This window comes from Filobasidium floriforme (assembly GCF_021052385.1).
Source record: "Filobasidium floriforme strain CBS 6241 chromosome Unknown HD553scaffold_4, whole genome shotgun sequence".
Lineage (NCBI taxonomy): Eukaryota > Fungi > Basidiomycota > Tremellomycetes > Filobasidiales > Filobasidiaceae > Filobasidium > Filobasidium floriforme.
Window position 1 is genome coordinate 944851 of NW_025763625.1, and position 27232 is coordinate 972082.

General features: G+C 52.4%; 2 protein-coding genes across 2 annotated transcripts; both read left to right on the forward strand.

The window, feature by feature from the left end:
- Nucleotides 1-19739: 19739 nt before the first annotated feature.
- Nucleotides 19740-19925, forward strand: HD553DRAFT_268531 (uncharacterized protein; the record flags this gene model as incomplete). Its single annotated transcript, XM_046177584.1, has 1 exon — nucleotides 19740-19925. A coding segment is annotated over one exon (186 nt), but the record flags the coding sequence as incomplete, so codon positions are not given.
- Nucleotides 19926-25250: 5325 nt separating this feature from the next.
- Nucleotides 25251-26785, forward strand: HD553DRAFT_293157 (Extradiol ring-cleavage dioxygenase, class III enzyme, subunit B). Its single transcript, XM_046178424.1, has 4 exons — nucleotides 25251-25705; nucleotides 25830-26009; nucleotides 26102-26326; nucleotides 26409-26785. Exons 1-4 carry the CDS (start codon nucleotides 25489-25491, stop codon nucleotides 26720-26722), a joined length of 936 nt encoding a protein of 311 aa, XP_046038962.1. The 5' UTR covers nucleotides 25251-25488; the 3' UTR covers nucleotides 26723-26785.
- Nucleotides 26786-27232: the final 447 nt, after the last annotated feature.

The following is a 27232-nucleotide window of genomic DNA, read 5'->3' on the forward strand; positions in this document are numbered from 1 at the left end:
ACCCGTACGCCAGACTGAACGAAGTTTCGAGTTCCGTTCGGGCCGCTGTCATGCAGGACAGGGCCAAAGCGTACGAAAAGGCCTCGGGTAGGGACCCCCGAGCCCCAGAACCGAACACATTTCACGGGAAAAGCAAGCAACTGCCTTCTTTCCTCGTACAATGCGACACGTTTGTAACTTTGCAACCGAATACGTATCGGTCCGAGTTTCAAAGGGTACTGGCCGTTATTTCTCGGTTCCGAGATGACGCCGGGGTATGGATTACGCCTTATATGGACTTAAGCGCCCGTGATAAGCCCCTTATGTTCCAGAATTATCAACTATTCAAGAAGGCTATGAGAGATCAGTGGCCGATGGACGATGAAAAGGATAACGCTAGGCGGGTTCTTCAGGAAATGAAGCAGACTAGTACCGCTCAAGAGTACTTGGCCCGTTTCGCCCTACAGGCCCTGTATAGCGGGTACGATGACGACTCTCTGATCAGCCTTGCTGAAGGGGGTTTGGAACATTCCCTACTGATCAGACTCAAAAACGACCTAGACGCCCCGGAGAACTTCGACAAATGGAGGCAATGGGTCGTTCGTATCGAGAACCGCCAACGCATTACGGAGGCTCAAATCGCTCGATCGCGTTACCGTCCCAGTTCGGGACCTTTGTCGGCTTTTACGCCCAAAACCGCCGTGGTGGTCCCCGCTTCGATTCCTCAAACGGGCTATGTGCCCCGACGACCTTACATGTCACCGGAAGAGAGGGAGAGAAATATGCGAGAAGGGAACTGTTTCTCGTGTGGGGAAAAGGGACATATCGTTAGCGCGTGTCCGAAAAGAGGCGGAAAGGCCCAAGATCTGGCGACGGGGGCCAACGCTATGGAAGTCAAGGCCCGAGCCGCCTACGTGGAGGACTGTTCGAGCGATTCGGAAAAAGATTGAGCGAGGCGATTGGTCAGGAATCGTCTCGTGTGGAACAAAAGAAAATGACTGACACGCTTAGGAAAAGGTTTCGGATTTACATGGAGGGAAGTCATACGAGCTACTTCAGGGCGGAATTGGACGGTTTCGCCGGGAAATGGAAGTTCTTCCTGGACGATGGGACTTCTCAGAGCGCGATCGACCGACATTGCCCCTTACTTGAGGGTTTAGTACCGATTGCCTATGAGAGGAAGAAACGTCTGAGGAGGATTGACGGAACGATCGCAGCAGACGCGATCACGCACTTTGTCAAAATTCGGCTGCGAAAGAAGGATTTTGGACCGATCGAGATCGAACTGGCCATCATGGACCTCGATACGGGCGGAATAGTCCTCGGTTTGGACTTTAACGTCCGTTTCCGGGCCATTGTCGACTTTAGCGACATGTCTATCGAGATTCAAGACGACCGTTTGACGACGGAAGGGATCGAAGTGAAGGGAAGACGGAGCACGCTCGTAGATGGCAATGGATTGGAAAAGGGAGATCCGGTCTTTAATGCCTTGAAACTGGCGGAAGACCCCGACGAGGAAGAGGAAGAGGTCGAAGAGAGCGAGCTACGTAGCCTTGTACCGTCGGAATTTCATGGTAGTCTGGACTTATTCAAGCGTGCCAGTTACGAGTCATTACCCGAAAACAGGGATTTCGATCACGCGGTCGAGCTTAAAAGCCCTGAATTGTTACGAAAGGCCCGAGTCTACCCACTTTCGCATGCTCAAGATCAATGGCTGAAGGACTGGATCGACAAGAACAAACGGATAGGTCATATCGAAGAATCAAAACACTGGTTCGGAAGCCCCGTGTTTCTGGTTCCAAAGAAAAACGGAGAGTTCCGGATGGTGACGGATTTCCGGGAATTGAACAAGCAAACGGTGAAAGATATATACCCCTTGCCCCGGATCAGTACTCTACTCGAACGGATTAGGACGGCTACGATTTTCAGCAAGTTCGATATGCCCACTTCGTACCAATTGCTACGAATGCGCCCGGGGGATGAAAAATGGACGACTATTTTGACACGGTATGGGGCGTTTCAGTCCAAAGTCATGCGGGAAGGGATGTCGAATGCAGGCGCCAGCTTTCAACGGTTCATGAATGTGACTTTCGAAGACCTGATTGACGACGGAGTTATCGTCTACATAGACGACATTTTAGTGTACAGCAAGACCAGAGAAGAACATATCGTTACCGTGAACAAGGTTTTTGATCGACTACGACGGGCAAAACTTTACCTGAAGCCGTCGAAGTGTGAGTTCTTCAAGGATGCGGTGGAGTTTTTGGGCTTTATAGTCCGAAAAGGTGTCGTGGAAATGGAGAAGGGCAAGTTGGAGTCGGTAAAACGTTGGCCGGCTCCTCGCTCCGTCAAAGAAATACAACAGTTCTTAGGTTTTGCGAACTTTTATCGACGGTTCATACGGGATTTTGCAAGCAAGGCCCAACCTTTGACAACTTTGACAAGGAGTACGGTACCATGGGTATGGACCGAGAAGGAGGATTTGGCTTTCAAACAGCTCGTCACGAGCTTCACAGAGGCACCGGTATTGCGTCAATTTGACCCATCGCTGCCGATTACCATAGAAACAGACGCGTCGGCGTACGCGGTAGCCGCGGTTGCGAGCCAGAGATTCCCCGAAGCGGACGGTTCAGCCATTTTACGTCCGACTGGATTTTTCTCGAGGAGACTGAAGCCGGCCGAGATGAATTACAACGTCCACGACAAGGAGTTATTGGCCGTGCTGTTAGCTTTTCGACACTGGAAACCTAACCTATTGGAAAACCAGTATCCTGTGGAAGTCATTACCGACCATCGAAATCTGGAATATTTCCGTGAAAAGAGGGAGCTGAACAACAGGCAAAAACGATGGCAGGAAGAGCTAGCCGACTTCAATTTCAATCTTCGCTACCGACCGGGGCGGAAAGGTACAAAACCGGACGCACTGACAAGGCGCCCCGACTACCACCCTGGACGTAACAAAGCGGAAAGGGCCATAGAAGCCAAGAACAACGAGTCGGTTTTGCTGGAAGACAGGCTGTTCGTGGAAGGACGGGCCGCTATCGTTGAGGAAGTGGACGAAGGCGAAGGAAACAGCTGGAGCGAGGAAGTACTCGCGGGTTACGAGTTGGGTACGTTACCGAATGGTATGAGAGAAAAGGTTTTCGCTTTGATTCCTTTCGGTGAATCGGAGGTCGGTGCACCTCTCACGTTCAAATGGACTCGCGGAGGGTACTTGTGGTGGAAGGATAGATTGGTAATCCCGCAATACGGGGCGCTTTGGTCCAAAACCGTCGGCAGTCGGCATGATGCGATGCCTTTTGGTCATCCGGGCAGGGACAAGACGCTCGAATTAGTGCAGAGGGATTACTACTGGCCGAATCAGTACGAAACGGTGAAAGAGTACGTAAGAACCTGCACAGAATGCCAGCGGAACAAGGGCAAGAAGCACAAGCCTTACGGCGAGTTGAAGCAGTTGGTCGTAGCAAAGAGGCCTTGGAGCGAAATCTCCATGGATTTCGTGGAACAGCTACCGAGATGTGGGGAGTACGAGAACATCCTCGTAATCGTAGACCGATTCACCAAGGAAGCTCGCTTTATACCGACTCGACGGACAATGACGGCGCGGGAATTGGCGGAAACGCTACTATCCGTAGTGTTTTCGAAAAAGGGGTTCCCAGATGCGATCACTTCCGATCGTGGTTCTCTATTCGTAAGCGCCTTCTTGAAGGAGATGTGGCGACTGATGAAAGTGGAAAGACGGGTTAGCACCCCGTATCACCCCCAGACAGACGGGCAAACGGAGAGAGTTAACCAATCGTTGGAAGGCTATTTGCGGACTTATTGCGGATGGGATCAGGACGATTGGGTGGGTTTATTACCTATGGCTGAGTTCACATACAACAACTCGGTGCATTCGGCGACTCGCACAACTCCGTTCTTTGCGAATCATGGCTATCATCCTCGATTCGACGTCGAAGGGGAACTTTTCAGTACCGAATCGCCCACAGCCGGAGTTATGGTCAAGGACTTCGACAGGATGTGGAGGGAGACTCAGTACTGGATAGCGGTCGCCAATCAGCGGACAGCGTCGTATGACGAGGGGCGGAAAAGCCAGGAACCGTTGATAAAAGTAGGCGATCGAGTGCTATTAGACAGCGAAGTGGTGAAGAGGTATCGCCCTACCAAGAAATTGGCGGCGAGATGGTTGGGTCCCTACCGGGTCAAGGAGAAGGTCGCAGATCTGGCCTACCGCATCGAACTACCAAAGAGTTGGAAAAGGCACGATGTATTTCACGTTTGTCAACTAGAACCCTTCTGGGAGGCGGCGGAAACGTACCGAAAAGCTCCCGACAGTACCGAGGAGATACCAGACGACGGGCAAGAGTTCGAGCTGGAGAGGGTTCTTGACTCTCGACAACGCAAGGGGAAGGGAATCGAATACAAGGTACAATGGCGGGGGTACACAGGACCCGATGCAGTGGAATGGGTACGAGAGGAGGACATTGAGGCGGAGGAGTTGATTGAAGACTTCCATATCTTAAATCCGGGTGCACCAAAACGGGCGGAAAGGCCTGTTTCCGCCGTGGACCGGGAAGATATGCAACGGACTGAGATGCGAAAGTAGGGGACGGTGCAGATAGCGTGAGAGGAAAGTAGTGGAGGTAGCGTACGAGAGGAGAGCGAGAAGAGACAGCGAGGTATAGTATTTATATCGCCGGGAGTATGCCCGGCCGAAAAGCCCAAAAGAGTACAAGATCGGAAAAGATTTACAACGAATAAAAAACATAAAAAGAACAAAAACAAGAAAAAAAAAAAGAAGACGAGTCTATTCAGACTCGGACGTTTCCTCGCCCATGGACGAGTCGGCGTCCGAGTCGGCGGCGGAAAGGCCGGCGGAACGGCGGAGCTTCCGCTGGAGGCGGAGGAACTCCAACCTCTGGGCCTTGGTGGCGGCGGCGGCGGCCTGGGACTTCAAGGCCGAAGCGACCTCGACCTGCGTAGCAAAAGGCGGAAAAGCCAGGATTAGTACAGAATAGTCGAGGATCGGAGATCAAAAGAAACTCACCATCACCGCTTTCATCTTTTCCGGGCTATCCCGGCGGACCTTCACGAACGAACACTTCGAAGAACCCCGAGCGTTGCACTCGAGGCAGGACTGAAAGCCACCGTTGGCCTTCCTCTTCGCTCGACACTCGGCGAAGACCATCGTTTCGGCGGGATCGTCCCGCCACGCCCGGCAGCTCGTACAACCTTTGGGGGGGACCATGGTCTTCTCCCAACGGGCGAGGGCCTCTTTGAGACGGACGAGCTACGAAACGGAGACGGTTAGAGGCGGAAAAGTCTGGGAACGCCGAGATAAGAAACGGATACGTACGAAACCCTTCTTGGCGTCGGCGGCATCGCCCAAATCGCTCCCGACCCCCCTCTGACCGACGGCGAAAGACTGACCTCGGAACTTGATCGACTTCACGCCGGTGGCGGAAGTCTCGACGACGGGGGCGGCGGGCTTGGGGTTGGCGGAGGACGAGGACATATTCAAGATGTGGAGGGCGATTTGGTATGAAAGAGTATTGGTAGTAGTTATCGAAGGGGGAAATCAAGAATCGACAAGAACAAACGGTCGAGACTATATACTGTTTGCTTCTCGACAATCGCGGATACAAACGCATAAGCGCAGCTGCGCTTTTACTACGTACAAACGAGGACTTACGGCGAACAATAGCATCAAAGTACGACGAGCCAAACGATATACGACGATCATAGTATCGAGACAATACAAGAACGATATCGACAAGAATAGAGTTTGACGCGCTAAAGTCGCGAAGCGCGATGACGTAGGCGCGCGAAAGGCGTAGGGGACCGGGATCGGCGGAAGGGTACCTTATAGAAGGTCGAGGACGACCTTCTTTCGGAAAGGGGGATGTAATGTCACCGAGTGACGATCGGAACCGGAACGTCGGCTCAGCATAACCTCGGACTTATCCCGACGCGCTACGGAACGCGCCTTTATTTGGCCTTTCCGCCCGATTAAGCCCAAGACGCGCTCTCGACCGGTCGAACACACCGCCGCAACGTAGTTTAGAGGAGGGCGATCTATTGTAGAGTAGAATGAGGAGCTTAGAACCAAATTGGGTTCTAAGCGACGATATCGAAGTTCATCATACCGTTACCTTCTGTATTGTGGACTAAGTCACAACGAAACGGCCGCTATAGTACCGAAACGCCCCGAACCGCCCAACAACCCCCGCGTCGACGTATTCTAGCCTCCCCGTGACACAGTGCGATGACCGCCAGAACCGAAGGTTCCCCGTCCTTCAACAGCCGGCCAATCAACCGGCCCTTATCGAGACGGATAGCTGGAAGGTATGGCGCCAATACTCCTTCGGTGGCAATGCAGCCCTGGCCGACGGTTGTTATGAGCTGAACTGGCCGTATTGGCTCTCTGACGAGGTAAGTCGAATCATTACTTAACTGGCCATAAACCGACGCTTAACCTGCCGCATATGTCTCCTATAACAGTGCATCGCTGCGGCTTCCTATCTCGACGCAATGTCTGAGGAGAAGAACAGGAACCAGCCCCTGTACCGCACACGATGGGTCTCTCCAAGGCGTATGTGGCCTCAAACCGACCCCAAAACGGAGGAGTTAAGGGCACCTTTGGCTGGCGACCCAACCAGGCCGGATCCCGCTGCTACCGGTGCGATTGTTTATCGGTCGATGGTCCGACCCCAAACCGCCGCGATATGGGCGGCCCAAAAGCCCGCTTTGTGGGCGTTGATATACCCGGATCCTCCTGTACCGGCAAGTCACGCAGAGCGACCGACGCTCGAGGAGTTGGTGAACGGTCCAAACGCGCTCGCTGAGCACAAGCAGACCTGGGCGAGATCCACCCAGTTAAGGGCCTGTCAAGTGCCCGATAAGACTAATGCCGAGATCTTGGCCCTGGCCGTCGAGTACGCCGTAGCTGATGCGGCCGCGCTGGAGGCTCAAGCGGAGGCGTTGACCGGAGCTCTGGCCGCTTAACCAGGCTCGATCGATGGTCTATGGGGGTGGGTTTGAGATGGGTAAAGGCCCGTTATATTCTTACGACAGCGGGGAATCGACTTACGCAAAAAAAAAAAAAACTACAAAAAAAAGGAAAATACAAAACGACAAGGTTAGGGGTGAGTTACAAGCCACATACAAGGCTGTTATGCAGGGCCGATGGTTTTAATACCCGATTGACAACAAGTTGGCGAGGAGGAAGGGCACTAATCTAGACAGGCAGATGTCGGTTGTAAATAGCGACCGATAGAGGCTTGTTAACGGTCCGGTTTGTCTCCTTGACCATACCATCAATATTGTCCCTTGACTTCAGACTCTTGTACACGCTTGAACAGCCCAGATAGGGGGCGACGAGGAATGCGTTATCGGGCCTTTATCGGGCCTCAATTCGGTCAGAGATACAGGGCGTAATCCTGCCATTATGAAGGCGTCCAAGGGGATCGCCTCAAGAGATTGCCGAAATGTTCTAGATTGGTACAACCGTACCTCCAAGCGAGAGCTGTGTATGCTAACCATCAGCTATCGATCCGTTGAGGGGGCAGTTAAGGGTTTCCTCACTGATCGATAAGACATTGATAGGGATTGCCGGCAGTGGGAGGCATCGCATAACTGACAGCTTGCCGGAAGATGAGCCACAAGCGCTGTTGGATAACGGCCTCATGGTTGGTCACCTCGACGTCGTATAGTCCTGCGATAAGACAGAGATCGTCACCTGAAGCGACTTTCACAGGGTCGTAGACCGATGCCATTTGTTGAAAGTGGAAGAGAGTATCCCTGTATTCTGCCAGGTTACAGGTCCGATAATCGCCTGATTTGTCATTCCACACTCGGAATCGCTTTGTGGGGCCTTTGAGTCCGGTGTAGCGGGTCGACTTTTGACGGACAATTAACTGACGGGCTGACAGCCGGTTAATGGCAGGATCACCCTCTAATAAGTAATCGTGATCAGGATCTTCTAGTTTGAGCCGTTTCTGTATTGCAGGCCATGCGCGAGCTGATATGGCTTGGGCGGTTCCATGTGTGGGCTTTAACGTAGCGTTACTGGGCGCTGAGAACGCCAGATTAACCCCAGTTTCGAGTTCGTCTAGATCGGTGATCATTTGGTCGAGAAACTCTGCGGCTGCTGTACCCCGTTCTGTTGTATCCTCCCTGATACGGGTCAGATTGGCGGCAGCTAAGCGTTCCGCAGGAGTTGTTGCACCGGCCACTAACAATGCATGGAGCAGAGCAGCCGTAGCGGACCGATATTGGGCCTGTAACAGGGTAGTTTCGATCTGTTTACCATTGGTGTTAATCTGCTTGAGTAATTTGCCGAGGCGCTCTGCAGCAAAGACCCAAGTCGAATACACAGGTCCATGTAGCAGTATGTCGTCCACTATATGGGCGATTTGATGCCAGTTACGGGTCCGTTGTATTCCTGGATGTAGGAGGAAGACGAGATCTTGCCACTGCCGGATCAAAGTCCGCAATACGGCCACCTGTGTTCGACTGATATTGGGCCTCAATGCGACCACATTAACCTCCGATAAGAGCAGGGAGCACCGCAGTTCGCTGTCCGTCAAAGCCGGGTTATGATCTCGGTGGCCAGGCGGTATGTTTCTGTTAGTGTTGGCACGCGTTCGGCCGAACGTCTCGAACGCCAACGCCAAACGCCTTATTTTCAACGTCTCGAACGTCTGAGACGTTCAAACGCCAACGCCTCAAACGTCTCAGACGTTCATTTTGGCGTTGGCGTTTGCTCTGGCAGTCATGAAGACGTTTGAACGCCAACGTCTCCACCAAACGCCTTACGATACACCAGCCAGACCGTACTATAGTTTACAGATGTCTACTATAATCTTACTGTAATAACTGTTCAGTAACATGAAACACGCAAAGATACGTCTCGAAAAACGGCAAAAAAACGCGTGAGAAAGCACTTTTTTTGACGCGCGTTCCCCCTACGTCGAGAAGTCGAGTCGAATATCGTCAATATCTACTTTATCGATAGACGACGACTATGTTTCATCGTTAAACGTTCTAGAATGTCTCAAACATAGCATGTCGAGCCCACGTACCCCACGGATCAAGCTCACGCTTAAAGCGAGGCCCGTGGAGCAAGAGAAACCGGCTAGCAACGCCGAGAACGTCGACGCGGAAGGTGAAACTTCCGAACAAGAACGTCGACGTCGAGACGACACCTCCCCCCTCTCCGACGCTAGCGAAGACGCCTACGAGCCCCCCAAGAAGGCTGACGGGTCTCCGACATGGCGAACGAAGGGGAATAAACGTCGACGGAACGAGGTCGAGTCCGATGACGATGAGTTGGTCGAGGAGGTACCTGATACGCAGGGTAAGTGCTTCGAGATGAAGTTCAAACGTCGTAAACGTCTTCTTATACACTTATAACAACAGTAACACCAAGTAAGAAGTCGAAGAAGAACCCTAAGGTTCTATCGACTCGTAAGAGTACGCTTAAGGGGACTAATGGTAAGCGTTTGAGACGTTCGAACGTCTGAACGTCTGAACGTCTTTTAACTTTTCAAACATACGCTTACTTCTCTTTGATTACTTCTCTTCTACTTCTCTTCTACGCTACTACACGTAGCTCCTAAGCTTAAAGAACGTCGTCCTGCCGACGACGCCTCGCAGGCCGCTCACCAGGCCTATCTCGACGCTTGGTGCGGGTTGTTCATCGATAACGGTGCAGCCAGCACCGTCCGGGCCAACTACGAGCGACCTCGATTGGCTACGGCTGCGGAGAAGAAGGCTGACGGTAAGGATGGTCAGCATCATTGGTGGTTCTGGCGTTGTCGGTAAGTTGTTTTATCATTCTTCGATCAAGACGTTTGAGACGTTTGAACGTGAACTTCTTGAACCTCTTGACTTACACAAACTTCTATCCTTGTTTAGCCATTGCCTCAATTATAAAAAGATTAAGTCTGCGAAGTCCGCAGGGACTGGTAGTAGCCTGGCAGACCACCCGAAGACGTGTCCGCAGAAGCACACGTTAGGTGGTCTCCGTCAAACTACCTTGTTCGGTCCAGCACCAACAGTCGAGCCTCGAGAGGCCGAGACTCGACATGCGATCGTATGCTGGATCGCTCAAAACAACCACTCCTTCTCCGTCGTCGAACAGCCCGGGGTGAGTTGATTGCCTTCCGTAAATCCGAATCTTATACTGACGTTCGAACGTCTAAACGTCTCAAACGCCTTCAGTTTTCGGACATGTTTACCGCATCCTTCCCGGCGATGAAGAAGGTTCTCCCCAACCGACGTCAAGTCGCTCAAGACCTCAGCAAGGTCTTTGAGATCAACGAGAAGGTCCTGCGAGGGATCCTACACCACCATCAGGGTGTGTTTCACCTCGCTACCGACTGTTGGACCGATCGGGGTGGGAATGCGTTCATGGGTGTTACAGCTCATTGGACGGAAGTAGAGGGCGCCGGTGATGTGCGTCCTCAGTCGATACTGCTCGACTTCATTGCGTGAGTCTGTGGTGTTGTATATCGGCTTGATTTCAACTGACGTTTAAACGTCTAAACGTCTCGAACGCGTTCAGAGCGCCCGGACGTCACACCGGACTCTACCTTGGCGACCACCTCATCGAGTGCGTCAAGACTTGGTGTTACGGGATCATCACGTGAGTCGACTACCGACACACAGGCTCGATCTACGGACATCAGCATACACCTAAGTCCGGCTCGACGAGGCGAATCCGATTCCCTCGGAGCAGATTCGGTCGCCCCTACCATTCGCCTTCACCATTCACCGAAACAACAAACCTTCCCGACACATATCACAAACAGGTACAGGGACCTAGAGGTACACGACACTCTACTCAGGACCTCGACAACCTCACTCGACGTACCTAGGGACAAATGAGAACTCAAACTCGCCTCCTCTACCGAATCCGGCTGCTCTCGACAGGATTCGTCTGTTCGCCATCTCGTTCTTCCAGTTTCGCCATCTCTCGCCATTCTTTTCTCTTGGGTCTTTTCAGTGTTCGCCAGCCTCGTCTCCGTACTCGTCTCCGTATAAATAGCTAGAGGAACTTGACCGAATTCGATAGAGGACGCTCTGTAATAGTTAGAGGTCAAGTTCCGATATCACATTCAATACACGCCTATCTGACTTGTTACAACATCTTCAAGACGTGTTGCGGAGAGGTTACAACTCAAGGACGTCGCTAAGTATCTACGCTTCATCGTTTTACCTTAGACCGAATCCAGTACCTCACACCGAGTGATCACCTTCCTTATCCATACATCTCTGGATTCGTATCCCGCACCCGAACCCGCTTCATCTAAGCGGACTTGCGACATTCTCCCAACTACCTGCGATTCACCTATAAGCACCCTACGCCTTACGACTTAGGACCTAGCTCGATTAGCGACTTCCGCCGTAACAGCATATCGGAACTTCATTATCGCACCTGGTTAGGACAATGTCAGTCTATTCCGAAAACCACGACCTGCCCCCAGAGGAAGAACAGCGGTTCTCCCGAGCCAGGACCGGCTCAATCGAAACGAATCCGGCTCCTAGGGAAACGGACTCTGAACGTATTGGTCGTCTCGAAGAACAAATCTTGGAACTCATGCAGACAATCAGGAAACAAAGAGACGAACTCGCTACACGAGAAGAGATTCCGGCTCCCCTTCCTCGAAGGCAGTTCAACATCTACCCATCCAACCCTCCATCTCTAGCGGGAACTACTATCGACCCTAGAGAACTTCACCGACCTTCGGTAGCTCGGTCCCGGGATCCCTATACTCCTATGAGGGACGTTCCCCTTCGGGAGAACGAAGCGGATCTGCTTGCCAAACGGACCAAGGAACCGAAACCGGCTGATCCACCCACGTTCAAGGGAGACGCCAAGGAGCTAGACGAATTCATCGTTAAACTCAACATGGTCTTCCGACAATTACCTGGACGCTACCCCACTGGAGGATCCAAGATCGATTTCGCTATCGGATTTCTTGGAGGACGAGCTTTTAAAACGGTTTCGTCTTATCTCCAGTTGGACGAAGCGGACCAACCCCTTTTCCTACACGACTACGATGCCTTCAAGAGGTTCTTGAAGCATAACTTCGGGGGCTCCAACGAGAAAGCTGCAGCCCAAGCCGCTTTAGACAAGTTGGTTCAAACCGGATCCGCTTCGTCGTACTTCTCCGAATTCACCCAGTACAGTCCCTTGTGTGGCTTTAACGATGAAGCTCTTATCGCTGCAGCAAAGAAAGGACTGAAGGCCAAGGTGGTGGAACGTCTCGGTATCCTGAACAAACGGATGGAGTTCGCAGACTTCAACGAGTTCAGGAATGAGGCTGTCGACGCGGACAATAGGCTTCACGACGATGGGGTTCTCAACCGAGAGGACGAGAAGCGGAACGCTCGCAAGGATAGCAGGAAGGAACCGAATCCGGTTCGCTCCGAGCGAGTTGTCACCGAACGGACCAAAACCTACGAAAAGGAGGTCGTCAAACCTAGAGGTTCGACTCCTTACCAGAAAGGTCCTATTACCGATGAAGAAAGGAAGAGGCGCCGCGACCTCGACCTTTGTACTTATTGCGGGAAGGCCGGACACTACGCTTCAGCCTGTCCTGTTCTTGCCGGCAGGAATGGAGGAAGTACTCCTAATGTCGAACGAGCTAGAAATGCGACAATCGAAGCAGTTCCGGCTCCCACCTGGGCAAACAAAGCGAATCGAACCGAATGGATCAAGTTTCGCTTCCAGGGGCAAGACCCTCTGATTACGGTGGACTTCCATGCAGGAGCATCTTCTTTCACGACCGATGCCCTGATCGACAGTGGAGCCAGCTGTAATTTCATTCGTCCCTCTGCGGAGGTACTCCAACACGTTGAGGCGATCCCTTATGATCAGCCGAAGCGACTCCGGTTGGTTGATAACCAACCTAACCCGAATCAGCGGGGAGAGATCACTCATTACGTGAGTCTGATTTTCTATGTCGGTGGACATATTGGTCCCTATTCCCTCGACTTCGACATTGCGGAAATTGCGGCCCCGGATATCATCCTGGGAGTCCCATTCGTCAAGGGTCTTCGTACCATCACGGATTGGGACACTTGCGAGATCAGTTTGATCAAGCCGGATTCGCCTCTCAAGGGAACGAATCTGGAATATTTGGAGCGAAACCGGTTCCTCCGAAGACAGGACCCGGAAGTTGTCGACACAGATGTCGATCCTCGAGCGCTACGGGAATTGGGTCTGGAACACGACGACGAAGAGGATTACGACATCGCATCGGAAGAGATGCGTCAAGTGATTCCAGTTGAGTTTCATGATTACTTAGACGTATTCAGGAAGAGCGATTACACCAGCCTTCCTCCCCACAGGTCGTACGATCACGTTGTGGAACTGCTACCAAACGTGGAGTTGAAACGACTCAAGCCTTACCCGCTCTCTGCCGCGGCAGACAAGTGGCTCAAGAATTGGATAGACGAATCGAGGCGGATTGGGCACATTGAACCGAGTTCGCATTGGTTCGGTTCCCCGGTCTTCCTCGTACCAAAGAAGACTCCTGGAGAATTCAGGATGGTTACCGACTTCCGAGCATTGAATAATGCTACAAAGAAGAACGCGTATCCGCTTCCGAAGATCAATACCACCTTAGAACGAGTTAGCAGAGCTCGCTTCTTCTCCAAATTCGATATGCCAACTTCATATCAGTTACTTCGAATGCGGGAAGAAGACGAGGATTGGACCACAATCCTAACTCGCTATGGGTCATTCAAGTCTCGAGTCATGCGAGAAGGCATGACCAACGCGGGAGCCAGTTTCCAATTCTTCATGAACGATGTGTTCAATCCCCTACTGGACCAAGGTGTTACTGTATACATCGACGACATTCTGGTGTATACGGAAACGAGGGAGGAACATATTCGGCTCATCAAGGAGGTTTTTAACCGGATCCGCTCCTTTTCGCTTTATTTGAAGCCGAAGAAATGCGAGTTCTTCAAGTCTTCAATCGAGTTCCTCGGCTACATCATCAAGGATGGGCAAATCGCTATGGCTCAAGACAAATTGGAATGCATCCGAACTTGGCCCAAACCGACGTGCATCAAGGAAATTCAACGATTTCTTGGATTTACCAACTATTACCGACGATTTATCAAAGGATACGCTGGGTTAACACTTCCGCTTGTGAAGTTAACCAAGAAGTCCGAGCCGTGGATCTGGGACGAGAAGCAGGATGGCGCGTTTGCTACACTACTTTCGTCCTTCGCAAGCGAACCCGTTTTAATTCAAGCAGATTCGGACGAAACCTGCTATCTTGAAACGGATGCATCGGACTACGCCATCGCTGCCGTCCTTAGCCAACGCTACAAGGACGAACAGTTGCACCCGGTGGGATTCTTTTCAAGGAAGTTGAACCCGGCAGAAATCAATTATACTGTCCACGACAAAGAGTTACTTGCGATCGTTGAAGGGTTCAATCACTGGAAGCCGATTCTGCTTGGGATGGCGAAACCAATCGAAATCCTCACCGACCACAAGAACCTCGAGTATTTCGCCACCAACAAGCAGCTTAATCGCCGACAGATTCGATGGGCTGAAACATTGGCGGATTTCAACTTCTCGATTCGGTACCGACCCGGAACCAAGGGAGGTAAACCGGATTCGCTTACACGACGACCGGATTACCACCCAGGTAGGGGAGGTATTAACTCTTTCGAACACAATCAGCCCAACTTCACCACGCTCTTGCCCAAAACCTTGTGGCTCGACAACATCAGGGATTCTGAACTCTACCGTAGAGCGGAGGAACAGGATCTGGCCGCGATGAACGAGTATATCCGCGAGATGGAAGCGAATCCAGAAAAAGGGGGAGATGGAGATCTCATCGACCGCATCATCAGCAAGGTAAAGACAATCGCGCTGACTGATGAATTCGCTTCCACGGCATTCAGAGCAATCTGGAAACAGGGCGAAACAGATCTGGTTACCGGAAGCGAAACCGCTTCAGACGAACAAATCTGGTCCTGGACCAAGAACGGTATCCTCAAGTACAAGGACGCTATCTACGTCCCTGACTGCGAGGAGATCAAGCTCTTGGTACTAAAGGCACGACACGATGCTTCGCTGGCTGGACATCCCGGGAGAGAACGAACTATCGAACTTATCTCAAGGGATTACTACTGGAACGATTTGAGCAGCTTCGTGAAGGTTTACGTCGCATCTTGCGAGGTGTGCCAGCGAGATCGTACCAATCGACACAAGCCTTATGGCTTATTGAAGTCACTTTCGGTTCCGTTTAAACCGAATTCGGATCTTTCCATGGATCACGTGGAAGAACTACCAAATTCGGAAGGATTCAACTCGATACTGGTAATCACCGACCGATTCACCAAGCCAGTCAAGTTTGTCCCTACTACGACAACCTCTACAGCTAAGGACTTAGCCAAGATCTTCCTCAAAGAGGTCTTTACGCAGTATGGGTTACCCGACAGGATCGTTTCGGGTCGGGGAAGCAAATTCACTTCGAAATTCTGGAAAGAATTTACCGCGCTCCTTGATATCTCGAGCGACCTGACTACAGCCTACCACCCTCAGAGTGACGGAGCCACTGAACGGGTCAACCAGTCTCTCGAGGGATTCCTTCGGCACTATAGCAGTTATCACCAAGATAACTGGGCGAATCTGCTTCCCTTAGCCGAATTCGTTTGCAACAACGCGAAGCATAGCGCTACCGGTATTTCTCCTTTCATGGCAACCTTTGGCTACGAACCACGATTCGACGTCAGTCTCGACAAACACAGGGCTGAATCTCTCGTCGCAAGGATCGAAGCTAGGGATATGAAAGAAGTTTGGGAACAGATGCGAGTACAGATGACTGCAGCTAACGAAAGAGCTGCCCAGTATTTCGACCAGAAACACCAAAACCCTCCCGAATTCACCGTGGGATCGAAGGTCTATGTTTCATCAAAATACATCGCGACCAAGCGACCTACCAAGAAGCTGGATCACAAGCGATACGGTCCCTACGAAATTATGGAAGCAATTTCGTCCCATGCGTACCGGATCCGCTTGCCGGCCACACTCAAGGTTCACGACGTCTTCCACATCGACATGTTGGAACCACATTACGAGAACCCATTTGGTGGACGAGTACAGACTCCTGGACCAATTGTCGAATCTCCTCACGATGACGAGTATGAGGTCGAAGAGATTATCGACAGCAGGATCAGGAGACGCCAATTCGCGTACTTAATCAAATGGAAAGGCTATTCGGGACCTGAAGGACAAGATTGGGTACCCCTCGAAGATCTCAACAACACAGCAGAGGCACAAGAGGAGTTCCACGTTCGGTTCCCGACTAAGCCAAAGCCTCCGGGTTGGGAAGCGTAACTTTCCCGAATCCACTTCATTGAACCGATCCCGGCTGGACCGAGATACGGATAAACATATGTTCTGAACTCTTCTGGATCTCGTCTCGGACTTCTCGCTCGCATAGGATTCATCGTATCAAACGACTCGGATTGAAAGAAAATACAAAACCCAAAAAACAAATTATAGACGAAGCGGAACCGCTTCAATCCTTCTTGGCTCGCTTCGGGGGGCGACCATCATTCTCTTCCTCGTCCTCGTCCGGATCCGCTTCCTTCTGCTTCCCCTTACCCTTCGGAGTCGACTTACCCCCCGACTTCTTCGAATCCTTCGGAGTCGACACGACTCCGGTCTTCCTCTTCTTGGGCGTGGGCGCCGGCAACGGGTTGATAACCCTCTTGAAGGCCGCGTCACCTTCCGCCGCGATCGCCTCCCGGACCTTGTCGAGGTCCTCCAAGGCCTTCGAGAGACCCTTTTTGATGCCCGCATCTTCGAGCATGTCGGCGTAGACCTGAATACGGTCTCTGGCCGATTGCTGCCAAATTCGGTTGCGTTAAAACAGATTCGGTTCGTTGAAACAAATTCGACTCACCATCTGCGCTTCCCATCGAGCTCGAGGAAGCAGACTACTCGTCGCCGGAGGAGTAGTCGGTTGTGCTGCATTCGCAGCAGCCGCGGTGTCGGGGCTGGGTTCTCGGCCGGGAGGTTCCGGAATCGGCTGTCCGGCAAGCGAACACTTGTTTCGCCGACCAGTGCACTCCGCACAACCCTTCAAGGTCCCAGACCTTTTGGAGATACATCCCCAACTCAACCCCTCGTCCCCGAGGCCCTCGCAGTCCTCGCACTTAGGGTCGTTCACGGTACCCTCCTTGGCTTGGGCGCGAGCTAGGCGACGTGATTGCAACTACCGAAACGAACAAGATTTAGCCGAATCCGCTTAAACGCAAGCGAAACGAGCTTACCACCGTCCTCCTGGTCTTCACCTCGCTGGCCGTCCCAATTCGAGTCGAGAAAGGAGGCTCGCCGGGCCTCGCCTCGTGATCGATGATCTCTTGGTCGGTAGCGTTGACGATACCAGCGTGGGCTACAAAGCGGATTAGCTCGAAGCAAACGATTTCGCTTAAACAATACGAATATTACTCACTATCCCACCACTCGGGCTCAGGCGTCGACGCCAACTCGTCTCCCTCAGTGCCGACCGTGCCGATGTTGATCACGCTCTCATCCCCAATGTCGATGATCGAGTCGGCCCCCTCGCTTTCGGCTAAAATCAAGCAAATCTGGTTCAGCGAAACGAGTTCGACCGACGGGTACCGAGTACGAACCAGCAAATTCAGGAGTCCCGAACGCTCTTTGATAGCGACTCTCGATCTGCCGTTCGTACGCTGACCCTGGAGACGCGTCGGGCGACTCACCCGGTACACCGCTGTCGTGGTAGTCCGAATCTTCATCCTCGGACGTCACCACCTTCTTCTTCTTCTTCTTCTTCTCCGACAGGTCGTCAAAGAAGTTGGCAGGCGCTGCACCCGTTCGCCGAGTCGGCTGTACGCCCTCGAAGTCGATGGGCCGAGCTGGAACGCGATTATCCAAATTAGCTTCGTCGAGCCGGATCCGGTAGAAACCAAACAAAAACGCTTACCGGGTTCCGGGCTCACCGACCGTTGGCGCACGAGAGCACCCCCCAAATCGATGTTCTCGACATCGACCCTCGCACCCGCCGATGCGGCTCCTCTCCCTCGACTCGACCTCGCGCTGTGTCGGCCTTGTCGACTCCGCTGAATCGACCTCCCTCGAGGAGTCCTGGGCGGCGACACGACAGCTACAATCAAGCAAGAATAGACATAGTATCAGGTTACGAATTATCGATTCAGAATCCAAGCAGATTCGCTTTACTCACCCGCACTCGGCCCCGCAACCGGTTCCTCGTCGACCGAGTCTAAAGGTTGCCCGGTCATGGCAACGTCCTCGCCCGATATCGGGCGTCCAGTCGGCCTACGAGCTTCCCCGTAGAGCCCTTCCCGACGAGCCGGTTCACCACCTGCGAAGAACCCAACAAGTTCAGCGAAACGAAACCGCCTTTCGGAACCGAATCTGCTTACCGTCCAACCCCGATCGGGTCACCGACAGCCCCCTTATATTCGAGGCCAGGTTCTGGTCGACCTCGTCCGTGTCGTCCATATTGCGGAGTTCTTCGAAATCAAAAATTCCTCCGGAAAAGACTTGGTTGACTTCTACACACAAAGCGGAATTGGATCAGTTTACGCAAAGGAACCGAATCGACTCGAATCGCACGAACGAGAAGCCGAGTCTCCTGGATTTACGGTCGAGGCTCGAGAAGGAGTCGAGCGTTCTTCAATCTTAGGAGATACGTCAGGAGACGGCATCGTTGAGTATCTTCGAGAAAGGAAGTGCACAATTCGCTTCAATCGAAACGGATCCGGCTTATACCCCCCACTCGACGCGAGTCGATGGGCCTTAGCGAAATGGAAAATTCGGTCGCCATCAAATCAAAACAAACGCGTCGTAGACAATCATCAAACAAATTGATGCGATCAATACTTGAAACACGATGGCTCGGGGCGCGCCATTCCGGAGGGGGATATACTGTTACGGGATCATCACGTGAGTCGACTACCGACACACAGGCTCGATCTACGGACATCAGCATACACCTAAGTCCGGCTCGACGAGGCGAATCCGATTCCCTCGGAGCAGATTCGGTCGCCCCTACCATTCGCCTTCACCATTCACCGAAACAACAAACCTTCCCGACACATATCACAAACAGGTACAGGGACCTAGAGGTACACGACACTCTACTCAGGACCTCGACAACCTCACTCGACGTACCTAGGGACAAATGAGAACTCAAACTCGCCTCCTCTACCGAATCCGGCTGCTCTCGACAGGATTCGTCTGTTCGCCATCTCGTTCTTCCAGTTTCGCCATCTCTCGCCATTCTTTTCTCTTGGGTCTTTTCAGTGTTCGCCAGCCTCGTCTCCGTACTCGTCTCCGTATAAATAGCTAGAGGAACTTGACCGAATTCGATAGAGGACGCTCTGTAATAGTTAGAGGTCAAGTTCCGATATCACATTCAATACACGCCTATCTGACTTGTTACAACATCTTCAAGACGTGTTGCGGAGAGGTTACAACTCAAGGACGTCGCTAAGTATCTACGCTTCATCGTTTTACCTTAGACCGAATCCAGTACCTCACACCGAGTGATCACCTTCCTTATCCATACATCTCTGGATTCGTATCCCGCACCCGAACCCGCTTCATCTAAGCGGACTTGCGACATTCTCCCAACTACCTGCGATTCACCTATAAGCACCCTACGCCTTACGACTTAGGACCTAGCTCGATTAGCGACTTCCGCCGTAACACTTGGGGAATTCGGGACCGGGTGCTCTCGATCGTCTGCGACAACGCCAGTGTCAACGACTCGATGATCGAGGCCGTGGGGGAGCAGGAGTGGAAGCGATTCTACTCGGACAAGGGTCGAGTCCGGTGTTTCGCTCATGTCTTGAACTTGATTTCGGGGGTAAGTTTGAACGCGTTCGAGACGTTCGAACGTCTAAACGTCTACTGATCTTCCTCAAATATGCTACTACAGGCTATCATAGAAGGGGCTACCGGACTCAAGTGGGATGAAGAGGAGGAGGTGGAAGAGAAGGCCGACGACGACGAAGACGTCTACCCGGAGGAACCGTTCGACGAGGACGGGAACATCGTTCCCGATGTCGAAGACTTGGAAGACGATCAAGAGGTTCTTGACTCTCTAGACGTCCCCCTCGTCCCCCTCGTCCCGGAGACCCAAGAGGGTCAGACGCAAGTCGTCAAAGACGTCAAGCAGGTCGTCGGTCAGCAGGAGAAGGCCCGAGACGCCTTATTCAAGGTTAGTAAGATCGAAGTATCCCAGACGTTCGAGACGTTCAAACGGCTTACACGTTCGAACGTCTTTAGCTCCGTCTCCTGGCGAAACGTCTCAAACATCGTTCGGCTTACCGACGAGTTTGGGACGCAGTCTGTGCCGACTTGATCGAGAACGGGAAGATCGAGTCGAAGGCCTACAACGTTCCCGTCGACGTCAAGACCCGATGGAACTCGACGTTGTCGTGCATCAAGGGCGCCTTGGACGCGAAGCTCGTGATGTAAGGCGTTCGAACGCGTTCGAGACGTTTGCTAGGCTAACAACCTCTACTACAGCCGTTCCCTCTACTCCAACCTCCCCAAGAACGAGATCAAGAAGGAGGAGAAGCTAGACGGACCGGACTTCGAGCTTCTGACGTCGTTGAAACCGGCGCTCGGGGTAAGTGCTTCTTGATGGCGTTTGAACGTCTGAACGTCTCGAACGTTTACGTCAATCTTCACCTGTGATTTGCCAACAACATGCAATAGATCGTCAGTGCTGCCACGACGAGGTTCTCGACCTCGACTGACGTCAACATCGACTACACCTCGATCGCTGGCGTCATCCCCGTAATGGACGCCCTTACGACCAAGTTCGATCAGATCAGGGATCACCCCTCGATCAACAAGGCCGTCAAGTACGGGGTGAAGAGGGGACAGGCAGTACTTGACAAGTACTACAGCAAGACGGACGAGAGCGTCTTGTACCGCATCGCACTCCGTAAGTTGTGTTGTATATCAAGGCGTTTGAGACGTTCGGATGCGTTGGCTTACCCAAACGTCTTCGACTTCATCAGTCCTCCATCCTGGTTACCGAGTCGCATACATGCGTCGCAAGGAGTGGCCTGCCGAGTGGATCAGCGAGGCCTTGCGTATCGGGAAGGAGATGTGGAAGGACCACTACCGAGTGGCTGAGGTCGACAACGAGGTGGTTGTCAACGCGATGGTCTGTCCCTCTCGATCTACTCTACTCTTGACGTTCGAGACGTTTGCTTGCTTCTTACTGATATACACAACGCTTGTCTATCACATCGCAGATCAACGACGAGCTCGATGAGGTTCTGGCCCAAGGAACGCAGCAGGCGTCTAAGAGTCAAGAGGACGCGTTCGACACGTTCGTCAACGCATCTGCGACTGACGTCACGGTCGCACCGTTCCGAGGCCAGGCCCTGTTGTGGTGGAGTCACCAGTCGTCGTTGAATGGGCTGAAGCAGATGGCGTTTGATGTGTTGGGAACCCCTGGTGAGTTGCGTATCTTAGACGTTTGAACGTCTGAACGTCTCGAACTTCTTTACTTCGTTACATAGCCACCTCCGTCGACGTCGAACGGGTCTTCTCCAAGGCAGGCCTACTCGTCTCAAGCAGACGTACACGGTTGAATCCATCAACCGTACGAGAGTCTATGCTTGTTGGTGACTGGGTGAAGAGGGGAGTCGTCAACGACAAGGCGTTTGTCGAGACGTTTGGCGTTCAAACGTCTAAAACGTCTACACCGGTACCCCGGCCTGCGGGCTCGAGGTCAGCCTCGAGCTCGAACGCTGCGGCTAGCTCGTCTCGACCGATCGAGCCGGTGGTGGTGATCGACCACGACTCTGACGACGAGGACGACGACGACGATTGATCGGTACGGACAATAAGGACAATTGTAGTGTATTCTAGTATAGATATTCGATGAAACTTGATCACGTTCAAACGTCAAACGCCTCAAACGTCTAAGACGTTCGAACGCCAACGCCACGAACGTCTAAGACGTTCATTTTGGCGTTGGCGTTCAGTGATTTTTTGGAGACGTTCGAGACGTTTGCAAGGCGTTTGGTGAACGCGTTCACTCCATGCCAACACTAGTTTCTGTTCATCTGCCAGATATCTGGCCAGATAAGGGGCACATAAACCTCCGTCCAGGTTCTCCACTGGGCAGACGTCTTGGTTCCGCCCTTGATGTCAAGGAAGCCTGAGGGGATTGCTTCATATATGCCTGTAGGAAGCACCACCTTGTCACGTACGCTTATCAGCCTCTTGTATGACGAGACAAGGCGCCATTAAGGATCCCATACCTGACGAATGGCTTTACTTATGGCGACAAGGTTTGCAGGGGTAAAGACCGGCTTCAAGACCTCTTTTGCCCGTCTGGTTGGGTTGACCCTTGTCGGACGTGATAAGGGTGGGTTAGAGGGTGGTCTGGGAGGCGCCATGGAGGTCGACGGTTCAGCGGATGCCTGCGATGCAGCCATGGCCTCCTCCAGGGTCATTGAGTCGTCCAGAACAGCGGGGGATAATGCAGGTGCTATGGTGCTCGATAAGGGTGGGTTAAATGTCGGCCTGACGATGGGCTGAGGGAATAGCTCCCCGTCAGTCGAATCGACTTCAGAGTCGTCGTCGTTGTCCGGCTCGTTAACGGTCCCGTATTTGCCCACACAAAGGCACTTCCAGAGGTAGGTTTTGTCGTTGCCTTGAAGCAGGTTATGCATGGCATCGAAGACGGTACACCTGAACTTGTCGAAATACGGCAGCAACATAAGGGCCGATAGGTGACCCTTAACATCCGCATAAGGGGACCGATTGAGGGCCTCTTTAGCCATGGTTGAAGTGAATTTGATGGGCCGATAAGGGGGTGGTTTGGGTCCCCTAGTAGTTCGGGGTAACTGAGCCCAGTCGTTTCGTTTAGCCTCGGCTTGGTTGGAAAGAGCAGCCTGCTCGTTATTGTGCTCTTGACGGGCCTGTCGTATGGCAGATAAGCCGGCTTCTTCTCCGAATAAGATACCCTGGCAGTGATGATGCGAATCGCGAAGGGGAAAATCTAAGGTCCATGCCGTTAAAATTATCCAACAACTATCCTACCCCTGTCTGGTCAGACTTACCCTGTGTAAAGGCCAGACGATCGTGTGTGGCATGGCAGCGAGTGCACACATCAGATTTACGAGCTTGTGACGAAGCTCCTATCAGGCCGATAGCAGCAGGCCTATCGGCGCACACGGCGGCCAGTGCAAGGTGACATAACCGTCCGTTAGGAAACTTGGGAGTCCGAATCGAGACTGGCTGAAACCAAGCCTGGCGTAACTCCATTACCAGCGGCATAAGGAATTTATGGTAATTGACGTGTCGGGGCTCTCGCAGACCTATAGACAGCAAGATAAGGGCCAGTTAGAAATTTTATGTTGGCAGATCGAACAAGTTGCAATGAGCGCAAAGATACATACCGGGAATAATGCCAATAGGCATTATCATACTCTGAACTGACCTCAAACCTTGCGGGAAATTGACGATTTGGAGTGAGATATGTCCAACAGAGTACGGCGTCGACATCATCGATGATGAACGGTTGACCCAATCCAGGTAGAGATTCAAGTAGATAACGGGGACATCTCCAGGCCTAGGGGGGTCGTGTAAGAGTGGGTTACCGTCCGGTCCTAGGATTCGCTCAAGTACTTCACCATCCCATTGGTCATGCAAGATCGACTCGGCGGGACAAGTGGCCTCGTCCCAGCGGACTGCTAACTGACGCCTATCCTGCCAGTTAAACGCTAGGTCTTCCATACCTGGATGAGCCAGAACTCGTTCAAGCTGATAGCGTAAGGGTATACGTGAAAAGTCCAGGGGGACGTTGCCTTTCTCTCCGTCCATTACCTGGCCACATGCGGGGCAGTTAAGAGGCAGGTTGGCCGGTAGTCGGGCTGAGCCAACGGCTGAATATGAAACTGGTGATGTGACGTCGTACAGAACCTCATGGCAGAGCATATTCGGACACACAGGGTGTACGATATTGGGCACATAGGTGCCGGTTTTCCGATGAACAGTCCGAAGGGTTTGTGCCGGCGAGTCGCTGAGTAGGGAGGGTGCATCACTGTTGACCATTAACCGGGTGCTATCGACCAGGTTAAGGGCCCCCCTGAGAAAGAAGTGAATTAGGGTTCTGGCTGCGCCCGCAGCTTCGATGAGAATAGCGTAGGTGTAAATCAAGCGTTCCATGAAGGTTGTGCTGTCCTGGACTTGGTCGAGGCCTATGTAGTCCGACAAGGGCTCGGTATCCCAAGGATTGACTAAGACCGAAGGTATGTCGTAGGGCCAATCGTCCAGGTAATCATGGAGCTCGGGGATATAAGGTAGAGCTGGCTCAGGGGGGGGCAGATCGGGGGGGTTATCTGGAGGGTTAAGGGTGCGTTGTGGGTCGTTTTCGGATGTCGGTGATTGATTAAGGTGGCCGGGATCGTCCAGCGAAATACCATCAAAGGGGGTATCAAAAGGGCCGTATTGCGAGGGGCTTAACGTACCACCAAGTGGTTCAGTAGGGGGGTGATAGGGCTGAGTTGGTGAGGAGGGGATGTCGAGATCAGGTGGTACGGCGGGGGGGAGTTGGCTGTTCTGTATTTCATTAAGTAGGTACTGCCGCTCTTCTGCCTCTCCTGCTAAGCGCCGGATATGAGCCAGATATTTTCTTCCAGTAATAACCCTGCCTCGGCGGGAACAGTGGCTGCATAGGCAGAGTCCTAGTCTGTTGAGGGGCTGTTGAGGAGCAAGGATAAGAGTCGGTTAAGGGACTGATAATTCGCTCACCACCTGGGCCTCAAGCATAGCGATACTGCGGCTGGAGTAATCGGGAGGAGTTGGAAAGGCGGATACCGACATCTGGAACGGTAATATGATGGTAGTCTTATCGTACCACTAACTATCAACTAGCATACGGGCTTGCAGCGAAATAGGGGTAAGAAGTGATGATCGACTTGATCATATTACAGACAGGCGCCACGAAGGCAAAAGACCCCCGCGTCCAAATCCATGGGGGTAGGATAAGAGCCCGTTAAGCTAAATGCTTAACCGTCGCTTCTTATCCTACCCTTATCCGACCCCAAAAAATCTTAACCGGCGCGCGCTGATCCCCTGTGACGATGATTGAACACGATGTTGCCATGAAACATGTGGAGTAAGCTCGAGACAAATCTCTGATGAGTCAGCATCATCACTACATTTGCCGATTACCCTTGCGATCTGTAATCTGATTAGCCATGAATCTCACGACATCCCAATGTCATATGCTATATATACCAGGTACTCGTGCACTCGACCATGTCGTCCAGTATCCTACATTTCCTCTTGCTTTCAAGTAGCATCTCATCATCAACGCCAAGCTGGATCGACCGACACCCACGCCCAGAACCGTGACCGGGCTCATCCGACCTACCTATCTCATCGCCCTATTAGTACTCGTCCTCTCCTACCTCTTTCACGACCGAACCACCACAACACCAATGACAATCACCATGCCCCGAGCTCCCGTCTACTTTATCTCGCACGGAGGTCCACCCTCCATGTACGCCGAGAAGAGCGGCCCTTACCAAGCTTGGGGAAGAGTTGGCCAGCTCATCAGGCGGGATATAGGACAAGGGAAGGTGGATAAGAAGAAAGGTTTCGTATGCGTCAGTGCGCATTGGGAGTCAGACGATACGAAGGGGAAGATTATTGAAGGTACGTCGGCATGTGTGTCTTGTCTCGGCCTGTAGCTAAATACCGAACTCGGGCTGATCCGTCTTCGATGGTTTCTCGCTGTTGTCTTTTGTTTTGTCGTTGCGTGATATTAAATTGACTATAGTCAACAACAACCCTGGTAACCCGCTCATCTACGATTTCTACAACTTTCCGACACACTATTATTCCCAGACCTTCCACTCCTCCGGACCAGACGGCGGGGTCGAGGTCGTCAAGCGAGCTCTCGAGGCGGGAGGCTGGGAGGTCAAGCCGGTAGACAGGGGGTTGGATCATGGGTTATGGGGTAAGTGAAAGCCATCCCTGATCTATAACGATTCGCCGCTAACAAACCCGTGAACACGATGTATATCTTCTATACTGGATCCCGCTTTATAGTCCCCTTCAAGATCGCCTTCTCCCAACCTCCCGTCCCTCACGCCAAACCTCCCACTCCTTCCAAAGAGACGCTGGACCTCATCCCTCCCCTGATTCAGATCTCTTTACCGGGTGATTCTAGTCCGAAATCGGCGGAAAAGCTGGGCGAGGTTTTGGGCAAACTTAGGGGGGATGGATGGGGGGTCGTCTGTACGGGTCAGGCGGTACATAATCTGAGAGAACTAGGTGAGTCGGTCTGGCGACCGCGCCAAACTGTCGATCTCGTTCAAGAAGCTTACGACAAACCCATAAATGATATATACAACAGGCCAAGCCAGATCGTTCGGTGGACGAGGGACCACGTACGGTCAACCTTTCCTCACAGCATTCCTCCAGGCCGCTACTTCTCCCCTCGGGGACATCGGCCGAGCTTCGAAAAGCTTGTTTAAGAGGGAAGATTATCGACGGGCGCACCCTACGCCGGAACATCTCATGCCGTTAGTCGTCGCTGCTGGGGCGGTACAGAGCGGGGCGGGCGACAGTCGAGGGAATGTGGATGGCGAAGAGGGGGAGGGCAAGGGGGAGGTGATCTTTGAGGAAGAGGATGGGCCTTTGGGATGGGCGATGGTCAGGTGGGATTGAGACGAGTTGAAGTTGTACCCGTATCGACGATACCTGAGGTATTCTATCAGCATTTCGTTTACGTATTTCATGCCTAAACCGGATGATGTCGATCAAGGATCGGCCAGAAATGTCAGCGTGATATCTCGTGGTGCGAGCGACTTTCCAAGATGATCGAAGGGATGGCGACACCCTCAAAGCTCGAAGTGGCGTCGATAGGTAGAGTACAGTCCGACATCGGACATATTAAATTCAAGAGGATTCCTAATCACCTTATATCCAAACGAGAGCAAGACAAAGATGAGGACAGGGAGTTTTGAGAAGAAGTCGTTCTGAAGACAATGCAGTTCACGGTATTCTATCTCACCAGGTTCGTACAGCATCGTCAACATCTAGCGCTGTGATCACTAACGTCCTCGATGACAGCGATGAACACAATACAGCGATCAACTTATCCAAAACGCGACACGCCCCTTGTCTACTCTCCCGAAGAGTCAAGGTCATGACTGTCGGTCAGGCTACATCTGTGCT

What these genes read in the sequence shown, in the direction of transcription:
- HD553DRAFT_293157 (XM_046178424.1), top strand. Translation starts at nt 25,489, where the DNA reads ATGACAATCACCATGCCCCGAGCTCCCGTCTACTTTATCTCGCACGGA. An exon ending in GAAGGGGAAGATTATTGAAG is followed by an intron (nt 25,706 to 25,829) that starts GTACGTCGGCAT and finishes AATTGACTATAG; the next exon opens with TCAACAACAACCCTGGTAAC. An exon ending in GTTGGATCATGGGTTATGGG is followed by an intron (nt 26,010 to 26,101) that starts GTAAGTGAAAGC and finishes CCCGCTTTATAG; the next exon opens with TCCCCTTCAAGATCGCCTTC.